Genomic DNA, 18109 nt, shown 5'->3' on the forward strand with positions numbered 1-18109 from the left:
GAATATCATTTTGTTTGCAAATCATTGTCTCTGTAACATCTTATCTCATCCTTTAAACTTTGGAGGGAAAGTTGTCCTCTGATATTTGTAATTCATCTCTGACCCTCCGTTTGTGCAGGACAATGCCATATACTCCCTGACTGACTTTTACTTCTCTCACGTATCTTTAAACCTTGCTGTCTTCTTGACCTCCTCTGTCCTACCCTGGGAATTCCCAAACCAAGCTCAGAACTTCAATATTGGCCACCTAGCATTAAGCGAGTGCAGGTTTCCCTGGAGTTTTTTCTCTTGACATTTTTGTATTGCTCTTATATCAAAGCCATTCAAAAGTTATTCATATATTAGGGACAGTTTTTCAAATGAATCCTTAAGTCCAAGAAATTAACTGAAAACCATGGAAGTAGAGACTTTTCTTATTTTCTAATGTTGGAAATTAATATTATTATCTTAGTAGGTTTATTTTAGAAATAAAATTAGTATAGGATTAATAATGTCAATATGTGAGTTATTTTCTTGCTTAACAGGGAAAGTATTAATAACACATCATAAGGTAGTATAGAGTGGTGGTTGACATTGCGGGTTTGAATCCTTTCTTCCTCCACTTACTAGGGGTGTGACTTAGGGCAAAATACTTAAATCTCCCTTTGTTTCAGCTTCTCCATCTGTAAAACTGGTGTGACAATAATACCTACTCCTAGGGATGTAATGAAAAGTGAGTTAATATATATGTTTACATGTATTTAAAATGTGTTGGGTACATAGAAAGCATATAATAAATATTAGTGATTATTGTAAGACAACGTTCCCTCTTTAAATTATGCTCACCAAGTATATCAGTTGCAGTATATTTTTCTGCGTTAGTTAGTAAAAAGGTTTGTATAGCTTTTCTGAAGGAATTTTAAAATGTTTGGGTCTAAGGTCCCGGAGGGACCTGAACCTAGAATCAAGCTCAAAAGCGACCTGGTTTTCTCGAGTTCTGAGGCCCTGTGATGACTCAACCCAGATTTATAAAATTAAAACACTAAAACTTGGCACTACTCCCTGTGGACGTTAACCTCAGTGTTGAACTCTTTTTCTGAATACAACACAGTAAAATAAAATTATAAAGTAAAAATATATATGAAATGAAATAGAGGACTGAAATAGCTGGCTTTTTCAGGCTCATGATTATATTAGTTGTTTCTCACATTAAATAAGTATGATTATTAGCCATTATCAGATTTTGACTAGGAACTCTGAGAATATGACACGTATGTACTTGTTTTTCCGGGGGGGGGGGGGGGGGGGCAGGGGGCAGCTTTGAGAATGGTTTCTAATCTTGATGTTTATTTTGATAGTTTTACTCTTGTTTGCCACTAGACAAGCTGGAGGCAATGGTCTTGGAAGTTTAGTACGCTCATGTCCCGTATCATCTCAACAACATGGATATTTTATTTTTTATTTTTCAAAATTACTATTATTACTAGTCTGGAATTCACAGATATTACTGTTATCTTTTAGAAACATCATCATCACGTTTTGTTAGATGCATGAGAAAAGTACATAGCTTAATATAGTAAACATAATGGATTTAATAGTAATTAGGGTATAACAAGAAAAACTGGCAGAAGGGGGCCACTTGGCTTAAAGAGCTGAAGGCTGCTGATCAAATCTCTCAGCACTGTGAGCTCCCTCTGCTGGTGAGTCCAAATTAACATAATGTCAGTATGCTGGGGAGCGGAGCATTTACCATTTAATGAACACCTATTAGGTGCCAGGCAGTCTTACGTGCACTGGTATAAATTTTCTGTAATTTTCATAACCCTGCAATGGTAGGTCTTATAATCTTGTCATATTTGAACTGATTTGTTCACTTTTAATTCCGTATGTTTTTTTTAAATATTCTGAATTGAGGTTGAGGAATGAGTTTGTAAAATTATTTTTACTCAGTAAATACTGCTTCTACAAACAAAGCTATCTTGAATGAATGACTCTTTATAAAACATAGAACAAGAGTCATTCATTTTTCAGGATTATTTAAGAAAAAGTTAGAATGGAAGAGTTTGAAACATATAGGACTTTTCTTTCAATGAAACAGAACTTCAACTTGCAAAAGGTAATTGGTAGAAGTAAGGACTTTCACTATTTTTCTGACACTTGAAATCACATCACATGTTTTGAAAGATCAGATGAATGTTTATGTTGTCTTAGTAGCTGGAAAGCCAGACTGAGAGCCCCAATCAAATGTCTGAAGTGACGGGGAAGCCACAGCACAGTGCACAGGCAGAAAAACCAAACATGTCATTACATCCCAAAGTCCCAGGCACCCCTACCCACAGAGGTTTCACTCAAGCTGTTAACAAGTTATAGACAGAAGAACTTTGAGTCTGATCTTTCCTCTTGGTCACTCCTCAGTGGAAATGTCAAGATACTGAGAACTGATACAAACAGAGGAAAAGGGCAGGGTTAGCGTGGGACCAAGTAAGTGACATTTTTCTTAAACACTAGAAAGTTGACTGTACAGTCTGTGGGCAGATATGTGATATTTTACACATTTTCCGATGAAAAGATTTAGAAAGTGAAATTGATTCCAGTTAATTCATATGTCTGAAATATTTGTAGACTTATTTTTAATTGGATTAAATTTATTGGGGTGACATTGGTTAATAAAATTATATGGGTTTCAAGTGTACAATTCTATAATAGATCAGCTATCTATTGCATTATGTGTTCACCACCCAAAGTCAAGTCTCCTTCCATCACCACATATTTGACCCTTTAGTCTCTTCTACCTCCTGCCCACCCCTCTTTCTCTCTGGTAACCACCATACTATTGTCTGTGTTTATGAGTTTTTGTTTGTTTGTTTGTCTTGTTCATTTGTTGCTTTCGATTTTATATCCCACATGTGAGTGAAATCATATGGTTCTTGACTTCTATTGTATATACTACAGAGTAGTAAGAAGTAACAGATCTTCTATTTCTGATAAGTTTTTTATTGTAATCGTTTCCATTTACTAGCCTGTATTCGGTTCAAGTTTCTTTACTTCTTTAAGACTCAATTTTCACATCTGTAAAGTGGGATTGATAAGATTGTCTTCTGCTGCTACTGTGAGAATTGAATGAACGTGTATAAGGCCTCAGTGATGACAGCAATGTGCCACAGATATTTTATGGAGGAGGGTGTATGCCATGACATGTGTATAGCTTAATCATATGTTTAGCTTAATCTTTAAAATAATAATAATGTCACCATCAACTAACATTTGGGTGCTTTCTCTGCTAGGCTCTGGCCCAAGCACTTCACACATATCTCATTTACTCATAATCCTAGCAGGAAGGCTCTGAGATAAGTACCTCCTGTGGACCCCAGCTGATTCTGAGTCTTAAATAGTCCTACTCACATATAACACTTTGTAAAGACCTACAAACACTGTTTCCCTTCAGACCATCTGTTACTATCTTAAAATTTAAGGGGATAATATTTTAGAAGAGAAGTAGGGAAGAAGAGTAATGAAGGAAGAAGACCTCTCCAAAGCTTAGATTTCTGAGAGTTCGGTGAAATTTTTACAGGAAAGGATTAGTGTCATGCGGGGCGGCCTGCAGGGTCTCTGCTTCCGCTCCCCATATAAGAATGCAGGACATGGTGAGGCCAAAAAGCAACACCCAAGGAGCCATAGGTAGTGGAGTCATATCATTATAGTCTCACTGGAGGCTGGATTCACACGATGTGCGACCTGCTGTCCAATTTGCTGCCAACCTACCGACTCTCCTACGTAGCTGCGGCAGTTACATTAATGGCCAACAGCTCAATGGTTACAGCTGACAGCCAACCAGCCACAGATGATGGCCATCTACTACCTGAGCCAGCACCCCTCCACGTGAGGCCAAGAGCCTGGAAACTGCTCTCTGGGGCTCTGTCCCCACAGATTAGTAAATCTAGTAAAGGATTTTTGTGGTATAATGTATTTTAGAATTCCCTCCTTCAGCAAATACGTATTTTCTTCCTGCGTTCTGCATGGAAGGCCCTGTTTTGTGCTGTGGGAATGTCACAATCTGCCCTCACAAAGGTGACATTCAAGATTGATTATCTGGTCTTCCATAGTCTTTCATGTTTTGGCTTTTAGAACAATGACACTAAAACTCGCGTCACCAAAAAAAGAGGTGGTAAAAAATATATATCTAATTGGTTTTGTACAACATCCTTTATATTTCCCTGTTGAAATTACTGCCTAGTCACAATTACATACCCATACGCGTTTGTGTACTAATACAAAATTAGTAGATGGAAATACAAAACTGAAGAGGTAAGCACACATCTTTATATTTTCTTTCCCAAATGAAAAACAAAAACAAAAAAATAATTAAATAAAAGAGAGAGAGAGAAATGTGGGCTTAATTTTTAGAATGACAGGTGTGGTTTTTATATGGCTTTGTGTTTTTAATGTCTACTGGGAAAATGCATTCAACTGCACTGAGAATTAGTCATTCTAGTTGTACAATAGCATGCAAAATTATCACATGTTAATTTCTGCTGACCTCTTTTATGTTAAACCATGTAAAGTACTTTTTCAATTATGAAGCTAATTTGATTTACTAAGAGTTTAGACCAGTAATGTATGAGCTGAGTTGAAAACCAGATTATAAATCACTTCAGCATGACATTTGGGTAAAATATAAAGATAATCTGAGTTTATTTATGATGCTCTGTCAGGGAAATTCATGAAAATTAGCTTTCCCATGACCGTTTTAATAGTCATCATTTCAGACCAAAATAGAAATGCTATATTTTCACATGAAGAAAATTTGCTTAGCATTTGATACCCTATTTCAATATCTAGCTGAAACCAGAAAGGACAAAAAAGTATTATCATTATTATTATTTTTAAAAGGAAGTAGTTTATTTTCCAATATAATATGATACAGGAAAAGACATAACCATTTACATTGTAGAGCAGTTGCTCAACAAGCCCAACTGCACACTACAACTACCTGGGGAGCTTTTCAAAAACTTCTGATCTCAATCCAGATGAATCAAATCTGCACCTCTGGGAGTGGGAACCAGGTGTCAGTATTTGTTCAAAACTGCCCCCAGATGACCCTAATGCCTGTCATGGCTGAGAACCACATGATAAAGGAGTGGACTTAGGAGTGAGCAAGGTTGAGGGAAAGCTCTGGAGGAGGCCCTGAGCATAAACTGATGATATGTAGATCTGACCTTTCTGCCAAGGTTCTGCAGGCGCTACAGAAGAAAACAGTAAAAAAGTTCCTGGAAATTAAGAAAGACCTAAAATGGTAGTAGGGACTGATAGGCTGTTCTTTGAACCGATCCTGTCTTGTAACCAGTGCTAAAAGTACCTCAGTATTATTGTTGCTGGCAGAAGCTGTGTGAGGAGGTGAAAAGGAGAAACCTGTGTAAATGTGAGTCTGTGTGTTTGTTCACTTATTAGAATTTGTTTTGATTTTTTATGTGGAAGAATAGTTGTTTCATGACTTTGCCATTTTTATGAATTTCCTTTTTTCCTGTGCATTCATCCTTTTGGACTCACCTTTCAAATTCTGATACAAAACACAAATAGAGATACTTGGTCAAACCACAGTGGAAGCTGTGGGGACAGAGCCCCAAAGTGCAGTTTCCAGGCTCTCGGCCTCACGTAGAAAGGTGCTAGTTCCGGTAGTAAATGGCCATCAACTGTGATTGGATGGCCATCAGCTGTGGCTACTTGGCCGTCAGCTGTAACCAGTGAGCCATTGGCCACTAATATAACTGCTGTGGCTACGCTAGCAGGAAAATGGGGGCTAGCAAGAAGATGGTGGCTGAGCTAGCAAGCACGGATTGCAGTTAGCACGGTGGGTTGCGGACAGTGTGACTCCTTCTTCCTGTGTCTCCAACCCAGGAGCCAGGCGAGAATATAGTGGTATGACTCCCCTACTTATGGCTCCATGGGTGTTCCTTTTTGGCCTCACCACATCCTGCGTTCTTATGTGGGGAGTGGGACCAGAGCATGCCACCAGAGCATGCCACCCTGCATGACACATGGCATAGCGAGTAGGGTCTCCTGCATGACTCCCCACATGACAGAATCTTTGAATTGTTTTTCATTTATTGGCCTTCCATTTTCAGCACATGTTTCTGGGCTATGTGTTGGGTGTGGGCTAATGATGAACAAGCTGCAGTAACTGGTCAGGATGAATTAGGTCATCACTTACCAAGTCTTGGAAGTAGACAGGATAATAGTGAATAAATACATGTACTTGTATTAGTGAAGGTTCACCAGAGAAAATAGAACTAGTAGGTTAGGTAAATCTATCTGTCTATCTATTTAAAAGGAGATTTATTATAGGAATTGGCTCCCTCAGTTAGGGAGGCTGAGTAGTCTTATGATCTGCCATCTGCAAGCTGAAGAAGCAGGAAACCTGGTGGTGTAATTCTGGCCAAAGGCCTGAGAAATGGGATCTGAGGGGGGCAGGGGCGTCGGTGGTAAATCCCAGAGTTCTGAGAGAGATTCAGACATGGAGAGAGATGTTTGAGGGAAGCGACATTGACGAAGGGGGAAAGTGACTCATTTGCTTTTGATGTGTGCTAACCTAAGTGTGAGCCTCTGAGCAGTGGTGACATCATGATATCACCTGGTGGAGCTAAAACATATACAATGTAGAATCCTCTATGGCTCCAGAGAACAGTTTAATCACACAAGAGTTTCTCCAGTCTTCATTTAAAAAATTAAAAATACAAGAACTCAGCCAAGAAACAGACAATAACAATTCACTGTTTTTGCACATAAAAACTTTTTGGCCATTTTTATCCAGCAATTCACATAGTATTGCATGGTTCTAAACTATTATACACTTACTTTAACTTTTTGGGTGGCATCTCTAGAACAGTAATTTTGTTTCTAAATATTGGGTATAATTTTAATGAAAGTGTCCATTAATTATACCACATTTTAATAGCAATAGGTGTTATTTGTGACCTTCCTCTCCTATCCTTTATTTTCCTCCTGCTGAGTTGTCTGAAAGACTATAAATTTAGAAAACTTGGGTATGTTCACAGAAGATATTTCATTGAAGTGGTAAATAATAGGAACATCAACTTCAGATAAACAGAATCTACCATTTATCATCTAATTTTGACATTAGAAAAAAAAAGTAACCGGCAATTTTAGTGAAAAGACAAAACTGAAAATTACATCACAGTGAAAATTAAAATTTGTCACTCTTTCACTTTCCTTCAATTATGTTGGCATCATACAGCCAAATAATAACTTTATGTTAGACCTTCACTACCCAACACAACACAATACAATTGTTTTTCCCTCTCCCTCTTGCCTTCCTTTTTTTCTTTATTAGTTTTAACAAAAAGACCTTATGTTTCCATCGAGACCATCTTTTATCAAGGTTTAGGCTGCAGCAAGATTCCCCTTCCGTTCTAAGTAGACATTGCTGATCAACCCCAGCATTCTTCCATCCTAGTCATCTTCCCTTCCCTATAAGAAACCTGGCCAGATAAACATTATCTACATTCTATTGTAACAGTGTTCCAGGCCATGTGAATCACCTGGGGTAGTCAGGGTCTACTTGGAGCTACTGAATCAGAATCTCCAGAGAAGGCGCTAGGAAGCTTTCCTCCATTCAGCTGTGTTGAGGTGTTTTGTTGTTTGTCCTGAACAACATTTTGGAGAACAAGCAAGTATTACACAAACATCTTCCTATACTCCTTAAAACAAAATCGCTCCTGCCCAGGAGATTTTCTGAAAATAATTTCCATTTCAAAATATTAGCCTTATCTATGTAGGTATTCTGAGTTTTCCCAGGAAGCTTTATCTAGAGGTCAAAGTTATAGGAGACGAAATACCTAATGATTTAGAGAATGGTACCTAAAAATGTATGACAACTTGGTACCAGTGAGCAGTGTTTAATATTCAGTAAAGAAATCCAAGTTTGACATAGTTATCCAATCAAATTGATGTGAATGTGTTTACCTGCTTTTGGAATTAAACTCAGGTGGACTAGAACTGTCACATGGCAATTGAAGTGGGTGAAAATAAAGACAGCAAAGGATTCTTAAGATACTGTCTCTTATCCTCTCCCCAAATGACTTATTTGAAATCACTTTAATACAGCATCCTGGCTATAAAGCAAAGAAGTCACTCTAACAAAAGAAAAAGTTATCACTGGGAAGGTCACTTTTTCTCGTACAGTTTAGAAGTACTGTATTGTACATGAATAATATTTATGTTTGACTACCTGGCTATTCATGGATTTGCCAAAGTGCTTACTGAAGTTTATTTACTACTGAAATAATCTAGTTTTTCAGTCTTTTATTCTTCATGGAGAATAGTCACAATCCATAAATGTAAACCATAAGCATTATTAGAATACATGGTCACTTTCCACATGCTCCTTCCAGCTCAATATCACCTTCCAGCTTCAATAAACTATAGTTTAAATGCTGAGGACCATATTGTTATCTCTTATTCTTAATGTCGCAATACAAGAAATGTCTTAAAAAGAGCTTTGGTAACGCTGTCTATGATGCTAGACAAATGGTGAAAACAAAGGTACAAATTCTTTGCCAAGCATCACGTACTGCCGTTGTATTGGCGCAGCCTGTGTTGGCTTACACTGGATTTCTCCCATCCTCATTATGTTGGTTAGCTATCTACTATATTGAGGCCATCTCTTCATGATGTTACCAGTCTGTTCTACAAATAAAATTCACCTTGTGAGAGAACAGTTGTGGCACAGAGTAACTCACAGTTACCCCTACATTGTGCAATGAATACAAGATGTTAGAGAAGCAGGGGATGAAGGCACTCCACATATGGTTGAAGAAAAACACTGGGGAGAAGCATGATGTGTTAATTTTCTCTGCTGTTGTAGAATAGCATGATTTTCAAGATAACTGATGATAACGTTAATTTCAAATGTTGTAGGTAGCCCTGGTGGAGAACCTTGTGGAAAGACTTGTTTGGAAGACAGAGACAATCAGTGGTTGGGGGTCACGCTTTCTAGACAGCCAGGAGAAAATGGATCCATCCTGGTAGGTTTTTGGAATTGATCCACTGATCACATCATGAAATCAGTTATTCTGGGTGTGACTTGTACATCATTTGGTCTACTATTTTGTTTGTTTGTTTGTTTTATGCAGACTTGTGGGCATAGATGGAAAAATATATTTTATATAAAGAATGAAAATAAGCTTCCCATGGGTGTTTGTTATGGAATGCCCTCTGATTTACGAACAGAACTGAGTAAAAGAATAGCTCCATGTTATCAAGGTAAGGCATGATTTTGATATTAGCTGGATCAAAAGAAACAAGTGAATACCTTTTAAATTTTTTGCAAATTACTTTCAATTTTGGATGTGCAGAGGGGGGAGGTCTTTGAAATAGTTGTATTCTTTTTAACTACTCAAATAATCCTTTTTTACACAATTGCAGTAGTATTCATTATTAAATGTACTTTGTGATTGTAGGAATAGAAATTCTACAGTTTAATTTAAATCTATAAACTAGTTAATAATTACCCACTTTTGCATTAAATATATTTTCAATTCAGTATAAGTGAGTCTAATGCTCAACAAATAGAGTACACTTAAAATTATGAAATTAGATTGAAATTCGAATCAGAAAGAAGAAAGCTGTTTAGGTTTCTTGCTCTGCCTTGCTCAAAGAATACTGAGAAAGACTCAAGTATAATATAAGCAAATATTTTCCATTATGTCCTTGTTTTTTTTCAAATTCACATATTTTCCTTAAAACAACAAGGGATTGGTATCTTAAGTTTGAAAGTTTTTCCCACAAACATTCTAGGTCACAGGTAGCATTTGACGCATGCAGAGGTAGGACATAAATAACTGAGGTGAACAAAGTTAGGGGTGAATGTCAGCAGAGCATTAACCAAGAAATCTACAAAGAAGTACAATTCTAAACATGTGTCTTTAGAAAACTCAGAATTAAATATATATGCACTTCAGTTTCTAATTTTTCTAACCAAAATCGTTACCCGAGTATCGAAAGAAAATTTCTGTTACCTAACAAAATTTTGACCACTTATGCAAATTCAGTTACTGATTCTGCTAATACGGGTGTCTTTTCTCTCTGGCATTTGATGTCGTGGAGAAGCTTTTATCATATATATTACTGATTTACCTTTGGTTGCCAAGAAGGTAAAAAGTTAATTTTAAATTCTTAATTGTGGTAAAACTCAGGTTTCTGTATGTTTATTACCCTCTTTTTCCTAATGGTTTATGGTTTACATTTTAAACATCTTCAGTTTTTATTTTTTGCTCAGATATACCTAGCCACACTCTACGAACGATTGAAGATGACATAAACCTAAGACATCTATAATGATAGGGAAATTTATAAAAATGAAAAAAAAAAAGAAAAAGGTCAGGGAAGATATAAAAAGGAGTGAAAAATCATGACAGGGAATATTAATTATAAATGACTTAGCAATTCATTTAACTTTTCTAGTTAGCAAAGCCAAAGCAAAATGGGGTCCTAATTCTTATTTTTATAGAGGTTTACTTATGTCAAGTCTTCAAGAGAAGCAAAGCTTTGTCATCATAGTAAGTCCCAAAGCATCCATTCATGTGGACTTTGTAATAAGAGACCCTCAGGGTCCATGCAGATCTTGACTCCGTCTGTTATTTTCAGCTGGGAAAAATGTAGGAAGGCTATTTTAAAAGGAAACCTAGACTAGAAGCTACAAATCCTACTTCTGTCTTAGATACTCACTTGACAGTTTTTTTAGTGTGCGCTGCATATTTTCCCCATTAAAAGGCAAGAGTAGATATCTTTATTGCTAATTCATAGGGATTTTTTGAAGGTTAATATGGAAGAGATTTGTGGTTTTCAGTTTTATCAGAGTTGCTATTATTTTAAAAATAAGGTAATGGAACATATAGACCTTAAAAGCTATATATTTTTAAGTATAAGATAAATATATATATATATATACAGATTTTGTATTTATTTTTAAATGAAATTTTGAATTGTTTCTCTACTTTAGATTATGTCAAGAAATTTGGAGAAAATTTTGCATCATGTCAAGCTGGAATATCTAGTTTTTACACAGAGGTAATAGCCCAAAAGATAGCTGAAGTAAATGTTTACTTATAGAACTTTAATTCTTCTAAAGACAATGATATTATACTTTACAGTAAAAATTGTGTAACATCTGACTATGTCTCTTAAATTTGAGAGTACAGCATTACGACTTAATTTTCACCACTCAATATTTCATATATGTTTTGAGAAAATATTAATATTTATATGGCTATGCCACATAAGTCCAAATAAAAGTCTGTACTAAAGAATATTACTTTCATTAAGAATTTAATGTAAATTAGAAGTAACTATAGTTATTTGCTTTGTTAATTTAGGTATTGAAAATATCCACGTATGTTATTTTTACTTATGAGCTGAAGGGGCAAGGAAGCATATGAATCCACTCTTTTCATTAGAATTATGAGAATTGAGATATTTAAGAATTTAATATCTTCTTAAATCAGATGTATTCCCAAACTCCATTATTCTCTTTCTACCACTCTAGTTATTCTAACCTTGACTTCTAGTGAGATATCATGGTTGCACTCAACTCCCAAATCTCCCAGTTTCTCTGAAAAAAACCCATAATAAATTTATAAATGTTTTCTGAATCTACGTAGACAGCCTGTATCAAGCCATGGGTTAACCATTTCCATAAATATTACCTGCTATGTAAAAAAAAAAAAAATGCTTTCAGCTTTCTTTATACTTAAATTGACCTTTTTTTTTTAAGTTCAAGATTTAAATTGACTTTTGTTTTTAAGTTCAGGATTGTTTAGGAAATTTAGAAATATGTTTAATAGGTTTAATTGCTAAAAGTTGTCATATTTTACCAGAGAAGTGTCTGCTCATTCCAACCTTCCCTCTGTTTCTTATCCTAAATTCGTATTTACCATCAAATAGTCCCCAAATTCTATTGGATTTATTTTTTTCTAAGCTAACATTGTTAGGGAAACTAGTTAATGGCTTTTTGCAAATGGAAATAAATTTAGTCCACTTCCATTCTTTGGCAACACATGATTATCTCTGTAATGAGTAGTAATGAATTACCCAGATATGATTTACTTTAATAGAAACCACATTGCTTTCCTCTAGAAAGCTTACTCTAGTGTTCAATAATTCTACCTTTGGTTTCTAAGTCCACCGGTAACTGTGAAGTGAAAGTTCCAGTGTTTCTTCTCTGCAAAAAACCCATACTTTTAGGTGAAAATTCCATTATCTAGCTTCTCAGGCTTTTTTTTTTTTCCTGATGCATTTTTAAATTTATAAAATGCTCAGATTTCAGAAATTTATTATAAAAATGTCATTATTTACTTAAACTGTATACCTGGAAGAGGTTTTAGGTGGTGAGATTAAACTTTTAAATTATGATAAACTTTTTTTTTTTCTTACAGGATTTAATTGTGATGGGAGCCCCAGGATCAGATTATTGGAAAGGGTCTGTTTTTGTCTACAATATAACCAGAAATAAATACAAGGCTTTTTTAGACCACGACGACAATCGAGTGGAATTTGGAAGTTACTTAGGTACTAAAAAATTGACACTCAAATTATAATCTTTCTGACAGAAACTAGTAATTTACAAATAAGGGAAATTGTATTTTCAAAAGATCAAAATAGCTAGTGGCAATTAAAAAGACAGTTTGTCTCTAAAATATAATCTATAAGACTTTAGTTAACTTACTATTTTACATATGTAACTCCACTCATCAATATGTAATTGTTAGACTAGAACTCCTGGTTTAGTTTATGCTTGGCAGTAAAACACTTGTAAGCTTGTATCTTGATGCAGTCAATTGATTATTATAAAGGTAGCATCTACTGAGTGCTTACCATATCCTCAGAACTTCTGCAAGCACTCTACTACGTGAATTAGCTCATTTAATTATATCTGAGTGAGTAAGTAAGTATAGCTTCTGAAAGGATCAACTTAAAATCAATGTGACTATCGACAGCATTCTAGACAATGAGTAACATTATGAAGCTCATGGGTCTAAAAACAGCTCATTGATCTTTCCTCATAAGTTCTTAGAATATTTCCCAGAACTTGACTATTTTTATCTTCTTATTCTTATTTAATAAGTTAGCAGTAAGACAATTTATAGTCTGTATTTCTACAGAAACACAAATTTTTTCTGGCATTAATTCCCATTATAGTAAAGGGAATGCTTTTCCTGTAGTCTCTTAGACAGTACAGATTTGCTTAAACCGTATGTGCTTCAAATATGAGAAGCCTATATTCAAATAATTACAATAAGAAAAAGCAGTATTATTTTTCCATGTTCAAACAGAAGGAATTCCTTTCAAACAAGAAATTCATATACATTTCAGTATTTACTTGTTTATGGTTGAAGGAAATCTTGAAGTGTTATAAAAGTGTAACTTGGTATTATTCCTTTTATCACATAATGAAGTAAAAATATTTTTCCCTTTTCTGTCATCATAAAATTGAATCACAATAGGAAGATTTCACGGCAAAAAAAGTGGAAATTTAGGAAGTTTCTGTACTTAAGATTTCAAATGTCATATTTTATGTACTCTAAAAAATTTCTGTTGTAATCCTAGAAGCTATCATGTCCTGATACTACACAGATTCACAAAGCAAATGTAAACATGTTGCTGTCTTCAATTTCTAGGACTTGGAAATACAATCCATGTGACTAGTTTCATAATACACATATTAATAATTGATTAAAGCATATAATGACTGACCAATTTTGTGTATTGCTATGCTAAATATTCTTAAGACTCTAATGTAGTCCTTTGGAATTCAGTCTCATTTAATTCTATGCGTGGATTTGTGGTGGTATATTATACCTATTGCAAATGATGTTTCTCATACTTGTCTCCATTTCCTTGAAGGATACTCAGTTGGAGCTGGTCATTTTCGGAGTAGGCATTCTACCGAAGTAGTTGGAGGAGCCCCTCAACATGAACAGATTGGTAAAGTAAGATATACATTTGTGTATTTATTACATTTATTTATTATTAGCATATTTATTTGTATATTTACAAAGGTTTGAACAGATTGCATGAGAGATAAGACATTAAAGGAGGAACTGCAAAAATTCTAGGAATGAAAGCTAGCAATGATGAACAGGGTGCTACATTTAATGGAATTGGTGAAAGTCATATGGCTTTTAGATAAAATTCAGCAGAAAAGCTTTTAAGGGAAATTATATAAGTCAAATGAAACTTTTCCTTCTTATGACTAAATTGTTTTTGGAAAGAATTATCTCAAGATGCCCACGGAATGTATTTATTGGTTAATAAGTTTACAGCTGAAGGGAAATTTAGAGAGCTACATGTTTTATGGTATGATTGGAAAGAGTAAGATGATATTTCTGGCTCTAGTTTTTGTTACATTGTCATGTAAATGTTACTAAATTTTTCTGAGCCCTACATTGAAAAGTGAGGCAAACAATGCTTTCTGTGTTCTCTTGGGGATCAATAAGTCAGTTCCTGAGAAGACAGTTTTGCAAGAAAATCATGTTAATATGAACATGATTTCCTAAACCTTTGTTATCACTCTGTAAAGCATTTTAAAAATATATTTGAGTAATTACAAGTTATGAAAATTGATGTTTTGATCAAATGAAAATTTTTTAAAATGTGATGGGGTCTAACATTATCTAATTATTTTCCCAATTGCAGGCATATATATTCAGCATTGATGCAAAACAACTAAATATTTTACATGAAATGAAAGGTAAAAAGGTAATATGCCTCTACATTTGGTATCACTGAGGGCTTTTGTGAATGACCCTGCTTTTTCCTCAATGACTGAATCTGGTTTGCTTTGGGGCAGCTTGGCTCTTACTTTGGAGCTTCTGTCTGTGCTGTGGACCTCAACGCAGATGGCTTCTCAGACCTACTTGTGGGAGCTCCCATGCAGAGCATCATCAGGGAGGAAGGGAGAGTGTTTGTGTACATCAACTCTGGCTCGGTAAGTCCCATGGCTGCCAAACTGGGAGCCACTTACAGGATTATAATAGAAACTGAAGCTCTTCTTATTCCAGAGTTCTGAGACTATAGATTCTTATGCTTCTTTTACTGATGACAGTGAAAATTCTGGTATTGTACTGATGCTCTGAAAATGAAATGGAACATAATGATAAATGGGCAGCTAGCTGTCCCATTTTGATATTCCAGAAGTATAAGATCAGTTGTTCTAGAGTTTCTCTGTTCTCAGGTTGTATGTTTTTACTCCAGCAGTTGAAGTTTCTTCCAGCTTTATTATGACACAAATCTTATTTGAAAGAATGATTCTTGTATGTCTCAAAATATGGATTTCTTATTGGTTCTGCAGTGAATATCCTTATATAATTTAATCATTATAAAATACTACTAGGAGTAGAAGATACGAAATTTTTTCAATTCCTTGCTTTGACAATTGGAAATAAGACGTTTCGATTAAATGTTAATTTGCACCATTAATAGATTTCTTGATAAGAATATAAAATTGATGTAGTTTATTCCAAAGTATGTATAGTAGTTGTAGCAATATGTAATTACTGCTTATGGCTGAGTTTTAAATTATGGAGGATAGTTTGGAGTAGAAACTGAACATTTGACAATTCAATTTAAAGACTTCTTATGGCCTTGTCTTGCCAGTCATCTTCTTGACATTAAATCAAAACAAAGAATTCATAGGGTCTTAATGGGGTCTTCTTGATTTAAGAGCAAAAATGTGTTTGTGACAAAATTAGTTCATTTCTTAAGGCACAGAATTTTCAGTCAATATTTAACAAAGTGAAATCTGTTTCGAGAAGGTATTTGTAATCTTATTTAATCAATAGTTTCAGAGCCTTTAATTCCTATAGAAAGCATCAGAGTAAACTCTTTAAAATTTAAGAGAAAATACTCTGTCTTATAAAGCTGAGAGATTCTCAAAGTTCCAAATATAGAGCATGAAATTTACTCATGCGTTGGCATTTTCTAGACTATTTAAACTTAAATTTAATAGTGAAAACAACATCTACAAAATGATCATAATTAATAGCGATATCAGACATTTCTTTTCCTTGCTTAGATATTTCACATTTTCCATCAATAAATGGTCTTCCTCATACTAGCTACATCCTCATTCTACTTACTTCCCTTTTCCTTCTATTTACCGCTAAACTGTTTGAGAACAGTTTAAACAGTGGCATTCGAGGTATGATAAAAAAATACAGTGTGTTTACATTTTTTAAAAAATTATTACAGTAAAAGACACATTGCCATTAATCCCGTTCAAAATATTCCCCCTCGCTTAGACCACACATATCCCATCGTACTTGCCACTTTCTGAAGCAGTTCTGGAAGTCCTTTTTCATGAGTGTCTTTAGTTGCGCTGTCGTGGCTGCCTTGATGTCTTGAATCTTTTTGACTTTGGGGAAGAGCCCATAAGTCGCACAATGCCAGATCCAGTGAATAAGGTGGATGAGGACACACTGTAATGTTTTTATCTGACAGAAATTGTCATATACCAGAAGCGATGTGTGACACGGAGCACTGTCATGATGGAGAATGACTTACAGCACATGTTAAAACTCATCTTCTCTCAGCCACAGCTCACACCTGACTCACTGCACCAAACAATTGGAAGTTTGTCACACACTGTTACTAAGGTTTGACGCACTGCTTCTGGTACTGAAGATCCCTTCCATTATATGGCTCTCGGCAGCAGCATTCACTATGTTTGTGATCACAACGTATCACACATCGCTTCTCGTAGGGCAATTTCTGTTGTATATACCTAAAATAAGGCAAGATACAACCTTTTTCCTACAAAAATGTTAAGCAATCCCCATATGAAAAACAAAAGAGTGGAGCTCCTTTGCTTAAAGGGTAAGAGAGGAGCCCTTCCCACAAGGTTGCCTTTTTGTTCTTCCCTCACTCCTATCCTGAGGCACTGGGATTAATTTAATGATTGATTTCAGCTTTTAAGGCCTCTGGCATGGATTATTCTTCCCTTGTTTCCTTCTAACTTCCTGTTTCTTACCTCTCTAAAAAGGCACTAACCTCTACCTCTACCAATAAGAGGCGTTCTATTACACATTTATTGGTTTGGTTTGCTAATATCTTTTCCTCTACCAGAATGTAGACACTATAAGGAGAGGAATCATGTCTTGTTTATTGCTGTGTCCTCAGGGCCTGAAAGAATCCTGGACAAGTAGGTGCTCAGTAATTGTTTGTGAATGAACTCAAGAAACAACGATACTTGAATGAATATGGCTTCCACCTACTTCTACTAAAATAGTTCTCAGGGGTCCCTAGCAAACTCTTGGTCACCATTCTCTGTGACTGGAGAATACTTGAGGAAGAATGATTATCACTTTTTATAACTCTCCCCCTGATACTTCAGTGCTACTGTGTTTTCTTAGGTCTACACTGTCTCATCCTTGCTGGAGTCTCTTTTGCTTTCTGCTCTTTAAATTAAGACATTTCTCTAGGAGCAAGAAAAGTATAGGAATTTTTCAGTTGGAAAATAATAGGAGAGGGGCACTTGCCCAGGGGAAAAACATATGTGTGCTTAGGGTATAATGAATAGATTTGTTTGAGAAGATGAAATGATTTAGGATGAATAGTACATGGAATTTTTTTTTTCTACAAGGGAGTGACATGATCGGAGTTTGGAAAGAGTCTGGTAACGGTTACTGCAACATTATTGAATGTCTTATTGTAATAGCTCATCTTCCAACTTCAGAGATAGCAGTTGACCAATCCATGTTCCATTGCTGCTGGAATAAGGTTCCAAAGGCCACCTTCAGTTGTTTCACTCCTCAACTCAGAACTTGCAGTGGCTTCCTTTTGTTCCCGAAATTTAGTGTAAATTTCCCCTGGCATTCACAGTACCACACGATAAGACTCCGATCTAAATTTTTCATTCATTACATATACTGTTCATTATAGCAAATTTCTTTAGAATTTCTGTTTGCTGATCATTTTCTCTACATATGAAAACTATGCCCATTCTTCAATTGCCATTTTGAATATCCTTTAGGAAACCTCTCCCAGCTCTCAGGGTTAGTTATGCTCTTCCTTCTTTTTGATATTGCAAAGCAGTCTGAACTTCTAAATAACTTACATG

At 35.4% G+C, this 18109-nt stretch overlaps 1 protein-coding gene across 4 annotated transcripts in view; it reads left to right on the forward strand.

The window, feature by feature from the left end:
* ITGA4 (integrin subunit alpha 4) overlaps positions 1-18109 on the forward strand; it is a 142895-nt gene that overhangs the window by 66604 nt on the left and 58182 nt on the right. For all 4 annotated transcript variants that reach the window (XM_074338800.1, XM_019752831.2, XM_019752833.2 and 1 more), the window contains 7 exons: positions 8914-9020; positions 9129-9258; positions 10997-11064; positions 12429-12561; positions 13897-13982; positions 14689-14751; positions 14843-14980. In XM_074338800.1, the coding sequence (XP_074194901.1) occupies positions 9186-9258; positions 10997-11064; positions 12429-12561; positions 13897-13982; positions 14689-14751; positions 14843-14980 (561 nt within the window). In that variant the 5' untranslated portion in view covers positions 8914-9020; positions 9129-9185. The remainder of the gene's footprint in view (positions 1-8913; positions 9021-9128; positions 9259-10996; positions 11065-12428; positions 12562-13896; positions 13983-14688; positions 14752-14842; positions 14981-18109) is intronic.

Source organism: Rhinolophus sinicus, linkage group LG01 (assembly GCF_036562045.2).
Source record: "Rhinolophus sinicus isolate RSC01 linkage group LG01, ASM3656204v1, whole genome shotgun sequence".
Classification (NCBI taxonomy): Eukaryota; Metazoa; Chordata; class Mammalia; order Chiroptera; family Rhinolophidae; genus Rhinolophus; species Rhinolophus sinicus.